This window comes from Microtus pennsylvanicus, chromosome 7 (assembly GCF_037038515.1).
Source record: "Microtus pennsylvanicus isolate mMicPen1 chromosome 7, mMicPen1.hap1, whole genome shotgun sequence".
Classification (NCBI taxonomy): Eukaryota; Metazoa; Chordata; class Mammalia; order Rodentia; family Cricetidae; genus Microtus; species Microtus pennsylvanicus.
Genome location: NC_134585.1, coordinates 48748211 through 48769135, shown reverse-complemented (window position 1 = coordinate 48769135; position 20925 = coordinate 48748211). Strand labels below are relative to the sequence as shown.

The following is a 20925-nucleotide window of genomic DNA, read 5'->3' as shown; positions in this document are numbered from 1 at the left end:
CGCCGCGTCTGGCCGCCGCCGCTCCGCCTCTGTGCGTCTGGCCGCCGCCGCTCCGCCTCTGTGCGTCTGGCCGCCGCCGCTCCGCCTCTGTGCGTCTGGCCGCCGCCGCTCCGCCTCTGTGCGTCTGGCCGCCGCCGCTCCGCCTCTGTGCGTCTGGCCGCCGCCGCTCCGCCTCTGTGCGTCTGGCCGCCGCCGCTCCGCCTCTGTGCGTCTGGCCGCCGCCGCTCCGCCTCTGTGCGTCTGGCCGCCGCCGCTCCGCCTCTGTGCGTCTGGCCGCCGCCGCTCCGCCTCTGTGCGTGCCTAAATGAAATAATCTTATAATAAAATTCTGCTTGGGGATTATGTTGCAGGAGAAGAAAGGATTCAGCAGTGCATATTCACGGTTGGCCCGAGGTTTAACCAATGGGGATGGAAGATTGTACTGAGAAGTCAACAGAGGGATTCAAGATAACGACAAATGAGACGAAAGGTTCATCTGGTTTTTAGTATCACCATATGTTTAGTGATAAACACTTCTGTTGTTAAGAAGTGACTGATCTGATTTTTATTTTTTAAAAAATTTAAATAAACTTTATCATTACGGCGGTGGTGGCGCACGCCTTTAATCCCAGCACTCGGGAGGCAGAGGCAGGCGGATCTCTGTGAGTTCCAGGCTAGCCTGGTCTACAGAGCTAGTTCCAGGACAGGAACCAAAAGCTATGGAGAAACCCTGTCTCGAAAATCAAAAAAACAAAAACAAAAACTTTATCATTAAAAAATTTGGCAATGAATAAGTAAATAAAAACATCACACATCAAAATTAACTAGACCCAGAGTCTACACCACTCACTGTGTATGATGGCCTGAAAGGGTAAAATTCAACGTGAAGCTCTGCAGCTTCTGTTTCCAATGCCTAGGCGGGCTGTAGTTGCTCTGGGAATTTGAATTATGCAGATGTAAACTTTAAAGCAGCAAGTTTTAATTTCCCTTTACCACCTTTATGCAAAGCTCATTTTAAAGAGCAGAATTTATTTCCCCTGCACACACAAACAAACCAAACCAAAACTCCCTCACCTCATGCATTTAGTAGAGGACACTCTACTCAAGGTTCGACTTTTCAAGTCCATTTCAAGAGTACCGTTTCTTCATCCTCAACCAGTTCTATACTTCAAGAGTAGATTCAGCTGGGGTGACACTCCGTGACGCAGCTTTTTTCTAATATGGTTTCAACTTCCAACGTTGCCAAAAAGAAATTAGATGGTTGAACAGGGAGCATGAGATGCACTTGCTGCCGGACTGACAACCCATGGGAGTTCAATCCCATGCTAAAAAAGATATGCACGTGTGTACATAAATAAATACATTGTAATCAAAATATTTAAAACAATTTTAAGTGACTAACATAGACAATAGCATAGCAATTATGGTGACTAAGGAAGAAATCAAGTTATATTGATTGTGATATGTAATTTATGTGTAAGACTTAGAGAAACAATAAATTGTAAAGATTTTACTATAGAAGTGTAATTTATTTATTTACTTATTAATTAAAAATTTCCACCTCCTCTCCACCTCTCATTTCCCTCCCCATTCCCCCCTCTCCCTCCCCCTCCAATCCTAAGAGCAGTCAGGGTTCCCTGCCCCCGTGGGAAGTGCAAGGTCCTCCCTCCTCCATCCAGGTCCAGGAAGGTGAGCATCCAAACAAACCAGGCTCCCACAAAGCCAGTCCATGCAGTAGAATCAAGTAATTTTATCAGACATAAACATCTTCATCAAGAAATTCTTTATTTTATGATTGTTATTATTAAAGAATGAATCAGGGAAAAATTCATTAGTGGAAACCAGTTTTCTCAATCATATTTTCTGCAGACATTTTTAACTTTACTAAAGTTAATTATTAGTTACTTTACAATTACATGAAATGATGCTTTTTCTTTTCCTCTCTGAGCACAGCAAAGATAGTTCTTTGTTTAACCTTACACATATCACTAAACACTATTCTCCCCCCGCTTCTGGAGGCAGACAGAGCATGTGTGCCTCTCCAGTGTGTAGTCCTGATGTCAGAACAATAGATAGCTGACAACCTTGTTACTTGGTTAAAACTTGGGTCTCCTGATCTCTGATGCAAGGCATTTTCACTGCTCCCCAGGTAAGAGAACCACACCCACCAGCTAGTTTTGATTATGGATTTAGAACTGACTAAATCCATACTATATACTAGTGAACCCCAGTAATAAACTCAGGGCAAGCCAGAAAGTGCACTTCCATGTGTGTGTGTTCAAGCTTCAGAGTGAGGCTAGTAAGTTCCATTTCTTTGTTTCCATTGGCTTTCTGGCAAGTCAGGGCACCCGAGGACCTCCCATCAAAAGGCCTTGAGAATAATGATGTCTTGAAGATGACCTAGATGGCCTAACTTTCTCTGGCTTTATCACCCTGTAGAAAATTTTCTTCCCAATGTACAGGGAAGGAAACTTTGAGACTTGAGAAATGTTTTTGGTAATCCTTTCCCTTTGAAATCCAAGTCTTTTGAAAAGATCTTTTGCCAGTTTCACAGATGTGGATTTCTGGGTGACCTAAGAGCTTTCCTTGAGATGAATTCTCAAGGAAGATAGGACATTCGAACTCCTGGTCTCTGTAGGAAGTAGCAGCTTTTCAAATGAGGCTCAAAGGCCGGGGCCTTAGTTCAGTGGAAGAATGCTTGCTTACCATGCAAAGCGTGGTTCTTATGGGTTTTATCTCTAGCGGTGGATAAAAAGAAAAGGTCAAATGGGCAATGAGTAGCAACTGCAGAATGTCAGCCAATAGAAGTATTTGAAAATGCAGGAGTTTAATAAGCCGGACACAGCCCATAGGCCAGACTCCTTCCAGCCTCCAGTACTTTTCCATGGCACACCCCACTGTTGAAAGCCTTTCTGCTTTGCTCTTCTGCAGAGCTGGGTTCTGACCAGGTTCTAGCCAATTACAAGACCTTAAATAAAGTCTTCTTTGTCTAGTGCAGTTCTCACTTAGATACAAGTCAGATAAGAGCAAGGGAGAAGCACGTTGTTGATGGTGGGAGGGTACATTGGCTTCATAAAAGCTGGAGTTGTTTTTGTGTCTAGGGAGCTACATGGTTTTCTTTGTTCTGCTGCCAGGGTCCCTTGCCTATGACTTCATTGGGACTTTAGAGCGCTAAGCACAGGCATTCCACGTACGCCGGAGCACAGATGAATACTCTCCTTTTCAGACCAAGTAGAATCATCAGTGATTGTAGGTGTGTGTGAGTGTGCATGGTGTACGGGTGTAAGCACACATGGCATGGCACGCATGTGCAAGTCATAGAACAACTTTTGTGGAGTTGCTTCTCTCGACCTTTACATGAGTTTTGGGGATCCAACTTAGGGTGCCATGCCAGGTTTACATGCCAAGTGCCTTTATTGCCCTCCACCTCCGCATACCCATCTAGTAGGACCCTGACTAACTAATATTTTCTGATCTCAGCAAACTGGCTATACTCACAACCAATTATCTTTTATTAGCTACCACTTATTTATTCTCAGAATGAAAACAATGTCTTGTGTTTAATGTGTGCACTAATAAGTTGCGTTTTCTCTACCGCAGTTGTGATGATATTCATGGATATTATAATGTCCCCTGCACACAAACACCAATTATGACTCTTGGTTGGTGATTCTTAGATATCTCATGGCTAAGAAGCCCATGTCTGTTTCATGTTTGGTAGTGAGCTTTCTTCTACAGCAGTTAGCTGAGAAACTCATTCCGACTTGAAAAGACATCCCTTTGTGAGAAGGTGGCTAACTGCAAAAAGAATCATGAAGGATTTGGCCAAATAGCATAGCTATAATGAAGTGAAGGAAAGCTTTTGTGCAGAGGACCACACAGGTCACACCAAGAACTGGAGTTCAGTAAACTCAAAGAGCTTAGGCTCGGAGCAGAGCACATATCTTATGAGGCTTTGGTTGGATGGTAAAACCAGTGTCTGGGGTTAAGTCCAGGTCCACATGGGAGACTCCAGGGGGTGGTTGGAAGGTAAACTTCTGCATGAGACTGGCGAAGAAAAGGAAAAGCTCCATTTTTGCCAGTGGTTCGCCAGCACACATCCGACGGCCTGGAGACACAGAAACCACAGAAGGTTATAAGATATCAGCACAGGCTGGGCAGTGGTGGCACATGCCTTTAATTCCAGCACTCAGGAGGCAGAGGCAGGCAGATCTCAGTGAGTTCTAGGCCAGCCTGGTCTACAAGAGCTAGTTCCAGGACAGGCTTGATAGTTACAGCAAAACCCTGTCTCAAAAAACAAAACAAAGCAAAACAAAAACAAAACAAAAACAAACAAACAAAAAGATAAAAATAAAGACATCAGCACAAACCCTGAACAATCCCAGACAAAGACAAAAGCAGACCACACATTCTCCTCTGTTTTGGAATGAGTGGATGAGTCGTCAACTTCTGCTGAGCTTTATTGGTTTGGTTTCAAAGCAAGACCTGGAAATAATAAAATTAAATCCAATGGCAGCTTTAATGATACAGCCTCAACTGAGGAATTACCCAGATCATATTGGCCTGAGATATTATCTTGACTGATCATAGATATAGGAAAGCCCAGCACACCGTGCGTGACTTCTTCCCTAGGTAAGTTAGTATTGGATGTATAAAAAAAAATTGGTTGACCATGAGCCAGAGGTGGAGGCTGGAAGCAATGTTCTCCCAAGGCCTCTGGCTCTAGGTTCCCGTCTTGAGTTCCTGCCTTGCCTTCTCTCAGTAATGCAATGTGAACCAGAAATATAAGCCTTTCCTCTCTAAGTTGTTTATATGGACATGTTGTTTATCACAGTAATAGGAAAAAATAACAGTAACAACATTTTAATTTGCAAATACTTTTTGAAAAAGTCATGTGTAACACAAGATCATGTGTAAAAGCAAGCACATGATGTGTCTTCTAAGTAAAAGCTAGCCATTTCATCCACAAACTCATGCTTAATGTCAACATGACAGCTACTGAACTTGGCTAAGCATCTGCTATTGTTCTCGAGAGAACTATGGTGTAGTTGATAACCTACAGATAAATAGGCAGTGTCACAAGGAGATATGTGGAAAGTTACCCAGTAAGCCAGGGAAGGCTCATTCTTTGATTGAGAGCTTTATAAGTAACCTTTGAAAGAAAGGATGAGAAATTGGCCATGTGGCAATGAGGGAAGGTAAGGACGAGGTCCTTGTGCCATTGGCTGGGTGAGATTTGACTCTCATTATACATGGGGCAACAGGGAGATTATATGGAAAAGAGGAAGGAGCAGGAACGAGGTCACAGTGATCTTGAGAAGGTCATTAATCTGTAGAAGCATTTGGTAAGAGAGATCCAACTGGTATAATTCTGAAATCTACATTGTTTGGAATAATTAAATAAGATTGAGAAAGGAAACTTTCCAGGTAGAAGTTCATTAAAATAATAAGCTCTTGGTAGTTATCTATATTTCCTAGATTGTACTGTGTGAAGAATGATTTTATTGTTAGATGAAATAGAATGAGTTTTGCATTCGTGTTGAAGATTGAAGGCAACACGTTTGAATGAAATGCAGCGTTGTTAATGTATATTCTGCTCTCAGTCCTTCTGAAGACACAGCAGGTCTGTTTACTCCCAGGAGGGCTTTAATGTGCGGTTTACATTACAGCCAGTAATTTTTGTAATTAATACAGCTGTAGAGCTCTGTTTTAGTTTTTATTTTTTTAAACATAAATCGCAAATGTCCAAAATCATAGAAGACTTCTATTTTACAACAGAGGGAAAAGATCTCATGTTAACCTTTTGGTTATTGAAGAGCTACACGGAACAGAATAACTCTACATATAACTATGCATTTTCTTATTGGGCACAGTAAGGAGGCCAGGTTTTTATGGGGTTCAAAGTCATGGGTATTTCTTTTCTGTTTAGTTACGTCCATAAAATAGCTAACGACTCAGCGATAAGCAGGTTTAATGTCAACAAGACACGGGTATTATTGTGCTTGGCTTTGGCACTGCTATTGTTCTCATGGTCTTGCCTGTGTAACAGGTGAATGATAATTATAACAGTGTTGCAAGCCTTGGAGAAGGCTGTGAAAGGGTCAGCTAATGTAGGTTTGGGATTAGCTCTTTCCATCTCCCCCAAAATAAGGACGTAACTGAATGGTGTTTAACAGAATGAGAAATAAAGACCTTGAGATGTTAGCTATGACCTTCTGTTTAAGCTTTATTGAGTTTGAAGGGAAATTCTGATCAGCCCAACAAGATAAAGCATGTAGTATAAAAGGTTCCAACCCTAGCAAGAGAATCTTATTGTGCGTGTACATCTGAGAATGCTCTCTGGAGACAAAGATGTTTAGATCACAAAAGCCCTTCACAGCGCAAGACTTTGACAGCGTGGATGTAACCATAAACGGAAACAGAAGGAAAGGGTACCGTCCCCACAACTAGAGGGACATAAGGACAGAGAAGTTATAGGTAACACTAAAAGCAGACACATAAAATTGATTCATATTTAATATTTTTCTTATAGTTTGAATTTTTCTTGTTTGTCTATGGCTAAGATGTAGTATTAGGCTGGGTGTGGTGGTGCATATATTTCATCCCAGCACTCTGGAGGCAGAGGCAAATGGATCTCTTTGAGTTTGTGGCCAGCCTGGTGTATGTAGTGAGTTCCAGGATGGCAAGGGCTACATAGAGAGTCTTTGTCTCATAACAGCAAAAATAACAACAAAACTTGAACAAACAAAAAAGTACTGTTAGTCTTAGCTTTCTTTAATGGAGGCCCACAATACATTCCAGTTTTTTAGATTTATTTTTAATTATATGTATGCCTGTGTGTTTTTGTGTAGGTATGTGGACATATATCCCATCAGAATCCAACGGCACTGGAGACTCATGATTTTGGAGTTACAAACAGTTATCATTGTCAAATGTGGGTGCTAAGAACCACACTCAGGGATTGGGGAGATGGCTCAAAGGTTAAGAGCACTTGCTGCTCTTTCAGAGGTCCCAAGTTCAATTCCTAGTACTCACACGGTGACTCACAACCTGTAATGAAATCTGATGCCTTCTTCTGGTGTGCAGGTGTACATGCAGATAGACTATTAGTATACATAAAATGAATAAATCTTAAAAAAGAAAAATGAACCACACTCGGGTCATTTGCAAAATTTCTTTTAACTGCGGAGCCATCTTCCCAGTACTACAGAGAAAATTTTGATTTCCACACTAAGCTGGGGGAAATTCCTGAGCAGGTTACTTATCCTAAATATGGATGGCTGTTGCTTGCTTAAAGGTCGAAAGAGACTTCACAGGGTATGCAAAGGCAGCCAGGCCTGAATACAGTATTGATCCCCGGGGCAAAAGCAAAACGGAAAGTAATTTTTCAGCGTGAAAACCACAAGACCTGAGCATACTCTTGAGGCGACAGCTCTCTTACTTGTTAAAGAACCTGTGGCAAGTACGGCACCTTACCCACTGAAAAGGGCACGAAAGCTTCTTTCTTGACGAACCTCCCCTTGGAGCTGAGGAAATGAGTGGGGTTAAATGTGTCTGGTGTTTCCCACTGGGTTTGATCCTGCAGTACTGATGTCAACAAAGGGATCACCTCTGTGCCCTAGAAATAAAAGTTAGTGCTGTTAGTGAAAAAAAAAAAAAGACATTTCTTTCTAAGAGGCTCCTCTGCAAAGTGTTATAACCATGACTGGCAATTTCTAGATACGGTGTATTCTTGAAAGAAATACGGTCCTCTGGGAAGGCTTTAAGGTCAGTAATGTGATGTTCTCTTTAGTCACCAAAGTTTTCCTTAGCTCCTAACTGAAAGCAGGACCTGGAAATGAGCCTTTAGTGTGTATTGGTTATGTGATAACAACATGTTATTTAACAGGTTCGCCGCTCAGCTTGTTAATGTTTAATAGTTTCATGAATTTAACAAATTCACTTCTTAGTCTGTGTGGGGGAAGTTCAGTGGTCCTCACTTGCGTTGTAAGCTGTAGAAGAAAGAATACAAAAGAAAGAACCTGGTAGAATTTCTGGAAGGTTCGATGGCTCGGTGAAGATTTGCTCTTTTATCCCTCAAGGTCCATGACAGTGGATGCCAAATCAAAGATTATATGGACAGACTCTAAATCATAAGCTTCTCTGCTTCCATGTTGTGCCACATGTTATAAAACAACTTTCTATAAGTGAAGAGGTGATTTTAACTGTATAAGAAAGGGCATTCTGAGAATGACAGCAAACAAAACATGGTAAAGTCATGATTAAACTCAAAACTCTGAATAGGAGGCGTAGTTCAGGCATAAGAATGCCCGCCTTGGGTATACAATATTCAAGATTAGTCATCAGGAAATAAATTAATTAATTAAAGAAAATATTCACTATTTAATTTTGATAGCTATTATTATTAAAATTGTCTTTAATGATGATTTGGAATATAATCTTTCAGTTAACTTTTATCAAAAAAATCTTTGTGTTTTTTTCTACTCGAGTAGACAATTGAGTAAAAGCATTTTGTTTTAAAACATGTGTGTACCATCATATTCTATCTATCTATCTTCTATCTATCTATCTATCTATCTATCTATCTATCTATCTATCTATCTATCTATCATCTATCTATCTATCTATCTATCTTCTATCTATCTATCATCTATCTATCTATCTATCTATCTATCTATCTATCTATCTATCTATCTATCTATCTATCTATCATCTATCTATCTATCAATCATCTATCTATCATCTATCTATCTATCTATCTATCTATCTATCTATCATCTATCTATCTATCTATCTATCTATCTATCTATCATCTATCTATCATCTATCTATCTATCTATCTATCTATCTATCTATCTATCTATCACCTATCTATCTATCAATCATCTATCTATCTATCTATCTATCATCTATCTATCTATCTATCTATCATCTATCTATCTATCTATCTATCTATCTATCTACCTATCAATCATCTTTCTATCTATCATTTATCTACAAATCTATTCACTTAGATTATATGTAAATTTACTTTCTCTACCTCATAGCAAACATGTTAATTATATTAATTTCACCAAAAAGCTGATTGAGCTGTGCCAAGACTGAGCCTACCTCCTAGTAGGGCAACACATTAATTAGATATCCCTGTACCTGCAAAGTCCTCTTGACAACTGCATTTTACATGGATTGTAGCAGAGTAGGAGGCTAAAACTAAACTCCTACTGCTCTTACTGCGTCTTGTGGATCACATTTAATATTGCTTCTCTGTTTTCACTTTTGCTATGGCTTGAAGGTGGGGAGATTCTTCCAAAGGTTCTATGTTCATGACTTGCGTTAAAGGCTCTGGCAGAGCTTTAGGAGATGAGGACCATTGAAGACGTAAGTCATAAACAATGCCACACCAGTTTGGAATTATGATTAATAGGGTGGTATTTATTTAAAGGGGAAAAAACTTACAGATCACTGTCAGACTTCCAGGAAGGAAGTCTAGTCGCCGGAGGAGCAGGAAGTGAAGAGAGAGAGAGGAGAAGGAAGTGGCCACTTTTTTAAAGGGAGAGAGACCACGCCCCAATGGGCTGGTATCTCAGCGGTGATAGGCTGGAGGAGTGGGAGGACCTCCCGTAACAGACCATGGGACTGGTTCATCTTTACACCAGTGGCGATGTTCTCTTCTAGGGGATTATGGGACTTCAGTCAGCCAGTCTTTGTCTGTTCACTGGCTTCTCCATACAGTTCTCTCAATGACACCTACTGTCTTCACCAGTTCAACTTAGATGGGCCCGGAATGTCTAATCTTCAACGTGAACTGGTAAAACCCTAAGTCGAATGAACCGTTTCTCTTTGCAAGACAGCTGCCTTGTATATTCTATTATAGTCATGTGAAACTGACCACTGCCTCATTGCTTGCATTTGTTTTTCTGTTTCACTGTTAATTGGGTTAACTCAGCTCAATAGTGTACCTAGCATAGGCTGAGAAGGAAAGCTCCAAAGGTGAGCACAGTCTTGTTCAGAGAGTGTTCCCAGAGTGGGGTGCAGTCGTGTAGCGAAAAGAATCCCAAATGATCAGTAGCACCATAGCTTTATGCAGACATGGGCCCAGCAGCTGTGCTCTGATTAGGTATTGAAGAAAAGTATTGGTTCCACGTGCGTTTCACAGCCTCGTAGCCATGCTCACCTTCAGTCTAGTTTTAGGAAGGTATACATACATGTCTCCAATTTTCCAGAGGAACACAATGATCTGATGAAGAAGGAGCCTGAGAATCCATAGGCATGATTCCTTGAGAGGATGGGATTAAAGAATGGAGGTGCCAATGAAAGAGCTTGCCTCAAGAAAGCTCAGGACCCTGAGAGTGACATCCTGGCATCCTGGCTCCTTCAAGGAGCAACCTTTCATCCCAGAAAAGGGCCACATCCTCTGAATCCCATTTTTTCTCAGTTATAACATAAAATAGGATAATGTTTTACGAAGTGTTAACTGTTGTCATCAGTTGAATACATACACACACACGTTCACACACACAGACACACACTCAAACACTCAGCTATCTTATTTTGAATAATGGGGAGGGAGGCAAGACAAGAGATAATAAAAGGGGAGGGAGCAGGTGGGAAGGAGAAAAGTGGGCCAAGACTGTCCATGAGCTTCACTCTCAGTGCTTCTACCATGTTAAACATCTGGGATATACTCTCCCCTCTGGCCTGCCTAAGCCCTTACCTTTGGAATATAGTAGTTCTTAAACATAACATCTGTGGTTGTCTCACGGGGTAAGCCTGTGGGCAGTATGTTAGCAACCCTCTGTATTTCATGAATGACAGCGTCTGTGTAGGGCATTTGAGTTCGGTGCTCAATTCGAGGCTGAGCTGAGCCCACAACTTTGATGATCTCTTCATGGACCTTTGCTGGATACAACACAATTAGAGGTTAGGGTTCTGTCTGCACATGAAGTCAAGTGATTTTTAAATAAGTGATTTTTATATAAAATATATAACATATAAATATATAATATTAAATATGTAAAATATAAAATATTAAATAAGTGATTTTTATATAAAATATAAAAGCCAAACCCAAATGTTCTCCCAACTTGGGAGCTTTCTTCATCATCCTTCTGACTTTCTGCTTCTGTTTCTAAGGCTGCTCTGTGAATGAGCATGATTTCAGATCATCTCAGGGTGTGTAAAGAGCAAACCCTACTTTCTTTCAAAAGATTTATTTGATTTTCAATTGTATGTATGTGTGTGTTTGTGTATTTGTGGGTATGTGAATGTGAGTTCGGGTGCCCATGGAATACAGAAGAAAGAGCCTTTGGAGCCAGAGCTGTGATTCCCCTGGTGTAAAAACTGTGAACAGAGATCTGATCCTCTATAAGAGGATCAACTAATTGCTGGGCCACCTCCCCAAGCCCCAACGCTCTCTTTCTTGTTCTCAAAGGAAACTAACCACGTAAGCTATTGTCACGGTTACAATGTACAGGTAACCAGTATGACTGTAGACTTCCGTGTTTTTGACTCCTGGAGACTTTTGCTTTCCTTCACTGGGGTAATGCTCCAAATCTTAGAGACTTACCCTGAACCTCAGGATATCGCATCATGAGTATAATTCCCCAGCGTAGTGTGGTGGCTGTGGTCTCTGTTCCTGCTCCAAACAAATTACTCACGAGGGCTAACAAATTTTCTTCACTGAAATAGTCAGCAGATGGATCGTTTTCCTAAAGTGTTAAAATACATCTTTAGTCACGTAATCATCTCACAATGGGTAATTGTGAAAGATTACCATAGATTAAGAACAGCAGGCGGAGCACTCGTCAGTTTAGAGGACTTTGCTTTCATTATGCAGCTGTCTTACAGAACTGAAGGAAGTGGAGTAAGTGCCAGATGCTAACACTGCTAAATAAATCTGAAAATAGCAAAGACTGTTTTTGTTTAGGAAGGGTACAAGATAGTATTCAATTGAGTTATTAAAACACTCCCCACGTCTTATTATAGTATTGTGAAATACCATATTAATTCTCTTTAATTTTTTTCTTTTAAAAATTTTTATATTTCTTTAGTATTTCTTTTTAATATTTTTTAACAAAGTAATCTTTTTTAGATTTAACAGATGAAATGCATTACTAAAGATTACTAATAAAAAAACCTAATATAGGGCTGGAGAGATGGCTCAGTGGTTAAGAGCACTGGCTGCTCTTCCAAAGGTCCTGAGTTCAATTCTCAGCAACCACATGGTGGCTCACATCTATAATGAGATCTGGTACCCTCTCCAGGCCTGCAGGCATACGTGCAGGCAGAATGCTGTATTCATAGTAAATAAGCAAATCTTAAAAAAAAAACTAATATAAAAGATCTTTATATCGTTCCCCAGATAATAATATGCAAATGTAAGCGAAATGTAATAAATAGCATCTTCAGTCTATAAATGACCCACTGTTAATCTGAGTTCAGTTGTTTATCTTTTCTGAAGGAATGTTTTGCTTCTAGAAATGGTTAGTTAGATTAGTAGCAAATCTTGGTCAAAGAATCCTCTGAGAGAAGCACCATTACCTCCTGCTGTCTGAGCAGAAAAGCATCAATGAGACTTCTGGGATCATTTTTGTCCAGATTATTACGGTGTTTTAGGAAGGTCATCTTTATGAAGGAAAATAATTCATCTCTGTTCCTTATGATCTTCTTGTGGCTTCTTAGGAGAAATCCCAAAACAGGAAACATATTAAAAAGCTAAAAAATTTAAAAAATATTTTAAGTATGGGTATAAGCTAGTTGGGACAATGCAAGTGAAAATATGATTATTGAAAAATTGTAGAAATAACAGTTTCAGTTTTTGCTTCAGCTAAGAATGATAAACAGAATTATATAATGATGCTTTTCCATTTGTTATAATTAAACAATCAACAGCAAATCCTGAAACAGCTCATAAGCTCTATCTATGCACAGAATTTTGCATATTGTATCTGTGGGGTAATATAATTAAAGGTGATACGGTATACAGCAATAATATCAGCTTTATGCTGAGAGAAAGAAGCCCAGTGTTTCTTTAAAAAAAAAAATCTTCTGTGAGTCCTGGTAAACAACTGCATCATCTTAATCCCAAACAACACAATAAATTCACTTAGGATTTCTGTAGAACCACAGAAACTCTTCCATTTGTAACAGACATTATCTGTAGATCCTGACAAGAAGTACCACTTTATAAAGTCATCCCCAACCCTTAAAAACTTTTCAAGAAGACTTTGACAGGGACACCTTTGTATTATAAGGACATTCTTGAACTCCTTGATGTAGAGAAGATCCATCAAGTACACTGGATTATTAACTTAGCTCACACATACTGTTGTTAGTGGTTGGTGAGCTCTCAGCTAACCATCTCCCAGTCCAGATGCCCCTGGAAGAGTACAGGGTTGGCACCAACCAAAGCAGCTAGATTTAAAGAAGTTCTTGGTTCAGAAGTCAAGAGATTGAAGGCAGCATGCAAGGGATGGTGACAAGATGTGTTAGATATCTTGACCAAAGAGGCAATCTCCATCCCTTCTTTTCCCCATTTAATCTGAGGCTGGAGATGAGACGTAACAAAGATGTTTTTAGGATGTTAATGGTTCTCTGAATAAAGCTAATTTTAAAGATTCAATACTTCATACTTGTTTTTTTTTGTTTCTTTTGTTGTTGTTGTTGTTTGCAACGGATGGGCAGTGCACGCTTTGACATTTCAGGAACAACTTTATTGTTTGCTAAAATTTCTCAATATACTTATTTTTAGTTAGATAAGATCTAATATTTAGTTGCCTTCTCAAAGGAGTCGTTAAAACCCATTTTCCTAACTGAATTCTACTATACACTTCTTATTTAATTGGTGCTTAGTTCATATCCCATGAATGGTTGTTGGTGTAGGTAAATGACAGATGGCTACAATTACAAGACAGACCAAAGCCATACTTTAGTGTTTCTCACAATCCATGCATCAAGGTATTTATTGCAGTGCCTTGTGATGAGAGAACCGTTGGGTAGGTGAAACAAGCATGTTTGCCATACCATTATACCTAGAACACATTAGCATCCTTTGTACAATCCCTCGAATAGTCAAGTATACCTCGTAGTATCTAAATCACAAAAAGAAATCAAAAAAGAAAGAAAAAACATTACCACAATTCTTGGGCTTCCAATGAGCTTCACGTTTTCACCAATTAAGGTTAGGAGTCTTAGGAACTGGGGGTCTTGGTACTCAAACCGTTTCCCAAACAACACGGACACAATGACATTAGCAACAGAAGCATTCAGTACTCTTTTGATCTCAAAGGGTTTTCCTAGAAGGCAATTCATTGAGCAGGTCAGGAATAGCCACATACACAGTGCTAAGTCACTTCCAGACTGACTAGGGCAGGCTTTCCAGTGAAGAGTTTCGGAGAAGGATTAGCTGTGATTGTGTCCTTCAGGGATGTGAAATTTATAGCTCTGGCTCATGCCCAGAAGTTGCCACAAATGCTCAGATGGCCACAAAGGAAATGAAGTGGAAATGTGAAAGAAGACTGGCATTCAGCTCAGCTACAGAAAGAATAATGTGGCACAGGCAACTTAACGTGTGTGTGTGTGTTTGTGTGTGTGTGTTTGTGTGTGTGTGTGTGTATGTGTAGCTTTATATTGCAGTGTGTGGAGAGAGGGTTGTTATTGCACAATAAATGGGAAAACATCACTCACTATAGTAGGCCACACTGAAGTTTGGGTAGAAATTCTACTACATTCTGATGTTTTCTGCATCACTGAAATCTACACAGAGCGTGAAATCAGACCTGGTTTCGCAGGTCTGTATCTGTGTTACAGGGGAGACTGAGGTAGGAAGATCTAATGTTGATGACTTCCTAGGCTGTAGAGTGAGTTCAAGGCCAGCCTAGACAGCCGAGTGGGATCGATTTCCAAAATAAAAAGTAAAAGGAAGGTTGTAGCTGCAGCTTAGTGGTCACGTGCTTGCTTAGTATGCATGGGCCCAAGGTTCCTTACCCAGTTACGTCTCCAACAAACATATACAAAAGCTTACTTGGCTTATGAGGTTATTAATTATGTTTCAGTACGTAAAAACCTATTTACTTATTTATTTTAGGAATAACATATTGAGGGCATGGTAAGAGGAGGCATAATCAGGTTGGCCACTCTCTAGCATGCCAACTTTGTACTGGCATAATTATTTATCTATTTATTTTTGAGGGAAAATATCACCAGGTAGCCTGACTGGCCCAGAACTTTCTATATAGCCTGACCGGCTTTGAACTCATAGAAAACCACCTGCATCTCCCTCTTGAGTGCTGATATTAATGTGTTTTAGTTACTTTTCTATTGCTGTGAAGGCACCATGAACAAACATATATATATATATATATATGTATATATATGTGTGTGTTTGTGTGTATATACATATACTTAACATTGAATATGACTTACAGTTTAAGAATCTTAATGGTGTGGGCTTTAGAAGTCTCAAAGCCCACCCTCAATAACATACCTTCTCCAACAATGCCACCCTTCCTAGACTTTCCTAAACAGTTCCCCCAAACTGAGGACCAAGTATTCAAATGTATGAATATATGTGGGCCATTCACATTCAAAACACCACAAAAGATAAGTTAATGCAAGAATAACAAATTTGTTTGCTCACCACCACATATAGCGTAGGCATCATTAGATTGAAGACACAGAAACAGAGGGTAAAGTAGCCTTTATTCCACTTTGCTTCCATGAATCATGGAGAGTTAAGTGAAAACATGCTTGGGCACGAACGGTGTAGTCTAATCATAATAGACTCGGTATGGAACCCAAAGAGGCTGCTCAGACTCTGTCCTCCCTCTGCCTGGTGCTTCCTCCAAGGGATGGAGCTGAGTGCCTTCAAAAATGGGAGTCTTAGGATCTAATACCATAGGTCAGAGAATTTTCTGCAGACAACTCCAAGACAGAATGGCCAGTGAAGATTAGAATGATAGCCCTAGTTTGCTTTGAGAAAAAGGATTTCCTCAGGGAGAATTTCCAGTTTCAGTAGCCTGACTTTGAGAGAAAACATCAGGAAAAAAGGACGCAAAGGAACCTGGAGATGTCTAATTGCCAGGCATTCTTTGGGGTCTAGCTTGGCACCTGCTGACACACCTCTAATGGCTGGCAGCTGGTAATCATCTAGTCAAATACACTGGTCTGTGGTACCTAGCCTTTACTAATGAATTCTTCCCTTGTCTGCACAAAGTTAAGGACCTTCTTGGCAGTAAGGCATTGGAGATGAGAAAGTCTAAGGAAGGTCAGATAAAAAAGAAATATACACGTGAGGATGACCTGGAAATCTCAGCCTTGGGGGTAGTGGCTCTCAGGCATTTACTGCTGAGACCCAGACTGCTCTGGTTTCTGACTTCTCCTTTGACAAGCACGACTCTGCTGCCTCCCTTATCTATCACCCACCCCTGGCAGCTGCCCAGATGGAAGACTCATCTGTTCTGCTGCCCAAAGCACCTCTTACCTGTTCTTGAACTAGCCATCATGGGCCAGTTTTTAAATTCTCTTATGTAGGAGACCAAAACCCGGATGCTATGTATTATGTCAAAGTTAACTTCTTGGTAAGTAAATACTGCATTACAGGAGCATTATTGTATATTATTTGAGAATAAAGGGACATCATATTTTCAAAATACTTTCAAATAGTTCAAAATTTATTTTATATAAAAGTAAATTCCAACTGATTTATATATATATAGGAGAAAATATCGGAAAGTGAGTGAGTGAGGGAGGGAGGGAGGGAGGGAGGGAGGGAGGGAGGGAGGGAGGGAGGAAGGGAGGGAGGGAGGAAGGAGGAGGCACAGAGAGAGGAAGAGGCACAGGAAGAGGGAGAGAAAGGAGCAGAAGAGAATGAGAACAAATGTGTCATCTGACATGGACAATATTTGAGTAGACAACATTGGGCACTTGTATGTCCTTGAGATTTTTTTCCAAGTTAAATTATTTCAAACTACATGACTAAATGTACCTTTTGTTGATTTCTTACTTATGAAATGGTTTTATTTATTCTACAGACCTTTGTGAGATTCAAAATTCTGTACAAGATGCTGGCATTCTTCTATGATCGTGTCTTCTATAATCTGCTTGCCCATGCCAAAGTTCCTCAGCGTGGTCAAACTGAACCTTCTCATTGTTTTCCAGTTTTCTCCATGTGAAAAGACAATTCCTTAGAGAGAAAGGAGTGTTTTTAAGTTACCTCCAACAGTGTTAAATTTAGTGGTCAAGGACAAATAAAAATTATAGACGAAAGCTTTGATATTCCCTGCCAGAGATAAGGGAAGACTGGGTTGATGGCATAGTCTAATAGTAGTTATCTAGCATTTCTCAAACCTTGGTTTCATTTCTCAGCAAGTAAATAAAGAAAACAAGCAAGGTCTCCCTGTAAAGATTAGTAAGTCTCCCTTTTTTTTCATTTCCTAGAAGATGTGCTGTAGAAAACATTCTAAGCAGTTTCCCTTCTCTTTGAAATATACACACATCTGTTTGAAAACCAAGTCATCATTCTTTAGATGTATGACTAGAATGTCTTTCCTAAATATCTGGAGACCTGTCTGAAATGATCAGGGAAATAAGATCCCTGTTTCTCAGCTCCTCTGGGAAGAACCTAGGGTTAGATGGGCAGAAATTAACCTAACGTGCATACCATACATATATGGTAAATTTGTTTCTCTTTGTGTGACTCCAATTAGCAAATCTAGTATCATGAGTCCTAGCTAATTTCTTTTTTCATTCTGAGAGGCTTCAGTGTGAATATCTGATGCAGTATGTAAAGGCATTCCTTCCTGGTTTTATGGTGGTGGACTGTGAAGCACATTCTTCTCCTGTAAAAAGGTATTTTTCTTTTCTAGTAGTACAGCAAGGACTTCTGGGTTGGGACACATTTTGTAATTTTTGTTGCTGAATTCAGTATGCATTTTTGAGTTTCTATTTGATTCTTATATCAAGCTAGGTGTCAATGAACAATTGCAAACAAATTCACTATTTTCCAGGGAGAAGGATTAATCCAAAGCATATAAAACTATCAAAGTAAGGAGATAAGAATAAATAAATGGAACATAGTTAATATTTAACAACTTTAACAAAAGGGATATATGCAAAGTTTAGGGATTTTTACCTTTTCCAGCAAAAAGTCTTTCAAATATAGGCACCCGAGAACGCTCCCCAAATTGATTGCCATAATTAATAAGGGCATCTTTCACCGTCTCATAGCCAGAAAGCACCACCACCTTCTTTGGTCCCATATGAATGGTATAAATGGGGCCATATTTCTTGGAGAGCTTTGGTGAAAAAAAAAGTAGAGAAAGAATTGAAACATCACGGTATAATCAAAAGTGAAATATCGATTATGACCTCTGGCCTTCATTACTAGAGTTACTCCTCCAGCCGTCATAGCCCCTGGAGCCACACTGGTGGTCTTCAGTTCATGATCCCTGGGCTCTATTTGATTTCAAATGTGAGAGTAAGACTTGTCTTTTACTACAGAATGAACCATTGTCTCTCCCTATTATGTTTTTGTTTGAAAACAGAAAATGCCCAGCCACAACTCTGGAAAAACCAAACACTTCTTTGGTACCACACTAATATATCCCATATGAACATATCCTGTTTCTTAGGGTGTGCTGTGATGTTAGGACCAAGTTAATTCTCTATTATTGGTAACATTTTTTATTGAAAGAAACAGTCCATTTTCTTTAATAATTGTAGGGTAGCAGAAGCCAATATATATGACATCCTAATTTACTCTTAGTCCCATTATATATCAGCTCCCTTGCCTGAAGTAGATATCACCTCTGTTGAACAGAAAGGTTACTGTGTCTTCAGGAGGTCTCACAGTAGGTGGTGCTGCTCAGCAAGAACCACACAATCAGTGGTGCTCTAGCTGAGAGCCTGTGGTCTTAACCGACCTGAGCTTTTGTGAAGACTAAGATGGCTCGGAATGTTCCTTTATATTGAAACATACTTACTTAGAGTTGCAACAGAAATCGAAGGATGACTCAATGATTTAAAAAATTAGTACAATTAAAATCACTCTTTCCGAAGTAGAAATTAAAATGGGAATTCGAGAACAGAATGTTTTGTTTGAGAACTGCTTTGTATTGGGTAGGTTAGCATATCTCATAAAAACAATTTGAGGATAAGTTTAGTTAAAAAAGGGTCCAGATAATGGAAAAGAGTTGAAACCTCCCTGTTCTGTGGGTTGAAATAGTTCAGAACAAGACATATCTGTGGAAATGAGAAAGAAAATGAAAAAAACATGCTGCAAAGAATTTAGCCTGGTTAATATATAAGCAAAGGACAGGAGCAGTGTGGAAATAAAGTTGAGGAATACCTGATTAGATGAAGAAATTTGCTGAATGAAGATCTCATTCTTATGAGGAATTAACCTGATTTTGAATAGTAGGATAAGGGGCCACAAAGTTGTTTTAAGTATTGTTTCTAGGAAGTAATTTCTGTGAAGTAAACTTATCTGTAATACGGAGATAAAATGCCATTTTATCTTCCCCCAGGTTGGTTAAGGGGAGTATGCTAAATGTGTTGATTTATTAAATAAAAAGCATGAGGCAAACTTAAAGCGATTTTATTTTTTGATCGATTGAGGTAATATTATAGTTTTTTTTCTTCAATACCTTGTCTTTTAAGATTTTAATGTTAGATTGGGTGGTAGTGGCACATGACTTTAATCCCAGCACTCGGGAGGCAGAGGCAGGTGGATCTCTGTGAGTTTGAGGCCATCCTGGTCTACAGAGTGAGTTCCAAGACAGGTTCCAAAACTACACAAAGAAACAAAATTTAAAATAAAAGAAAACAAGATTTTAAAATTAAAATGTTGCAAATTCTTTGAGAACTCAACTCAGAAACACTTTAGAACTTAAAGTTTAAACTTTATATCATTTGCCAGCTCCAAGTGGTGTCATCAGACCAGTTCTTGTATGAACTCTGTAAACTGGAAGACAGCAAAACAGAGGACAAGAGCTGAACTCATTCATCAGACTGATGGAGACCTAAATCTGAACTGTGGACACAGAGTAAGCTGAATTCATTCATCAGGCAGATAAAAGACCTAGATCTGAACTCCTGGACCATTAGTATAGATTTTCATCTTATTTATGATAGAGTTTTGAGTAGTTAATCTGAAGTCTGCAGATACATGAATAATCAAAACTTAGTTGTTTTGTAGTAGGTCATATATGGAAAAATGTAAACCAGAACATTTGAGGTGAAGATTACATGCCGTAGATACTTAAGAATGTAATTGTCACTTAAGTCCTTGAATCATATTGGCTAATTTTTACAAACACACACACACACACACATACACACTCACACATAGAAATTTCAGTGTGTATATGCATTTTTAAGCAGCTCTGTCAGTTTTGAAATCTGATGACCCCCAAAACACATATATGAACTGTTGTTAGCACATGCAAGTTAGTAAGCATCTCAGGTCCAGAATGATGTAACAACACACACACACACACACACACACACACACACACACACACACACACACACACACACCGCCCCAAGATAATTATCATGTATGTCTGTATGGCTTTTTGTCTTACCTCTAGCATGGTCTGATATGGCCTCTTCAGGTTGAGGATGTGTAGATTTCCAATAATTGGCCAAGGTTTGGGTCCTGGAGGCTGTAGTTTAGATGCTTTAGCCATAAAGGCTTTCACGTTTAAAATAAAAATGAGAATGAGTGCTAGAAGCACAAGTAGAGCAGAAGAATCAAACCAACTCATTATCTTAAGCTGATATAATTACTAATGAATTAGAGCTCTTTCCTATTATGACCAGATAGAACAAACCCTTCTGATGAAAACCGAAGACTTCAAGGTGTTGCTAGGTTTACTATAGGCACTGTCTTTCACCTATTTTATAATTAAGCTGAGATAAGCCCCATTCTTAATCCTTGCCCTGTTT

General features: G+C 39.5%; 1 protein-coding gene across 1 annotated transcript; it reads right to left on the bottom strand.

The window, feature by feature from the left end:
- Positions 1-3899: 3899 nt before the first annotated feature.
- On the bottom strand, positions 3900-20744 carry LOC142853997 (cytochrome P450 2K6-like). The gene is made up of 9 exons (XM_075979143.1): positions 20562-20744; positions 18110-18272; positions 17012-17161; positions 14113-14273; positions 12520-12693; positions 11546-11687; positions 10694-10878; positions 7456-7597; positions 3900-4087 (listed from the first exon to the last, which is right to left on the bottom strand). The coding sequence occupies exons 1-9, from the start codon at positions 20742-20744 to the stop codon at positions 3900-3902; spliced, it is 1488 nt and encodes a 495-aa protein (XP_075835258.1).
- Positions 20745-20925: the final 181 nt, after the last annotated feature.

What these genes read in the sequence shown, in the direction of transcription:
- LOC142853997 (XM_075979143.1), bottom strand. Translation starts at nt 20,744, where the DNA reads ATGAGTTGGTTTGATTCTTCTGCTCTACTTGTGCTTCTAGCACTCATT. An exon ending in AAGACTTTTTGCTGGAAAAG is followed by an intron (nt 17,162 to 18,109) that starts GTAAAAATCCCT and finishes TTTCTCTCTAAG; the next exon opens with GAATTGTCTTTTCACATGGA. An exon ending in TTTCGTGCCCTTTTCAGTGG is followed by an intron (nt 4,088 to 7,455) that starts GTAAGGTGCCGT and finishes CTGTGTCTCCAG; the next exon opens with GCCGTCGGATGTGTGCTGGC.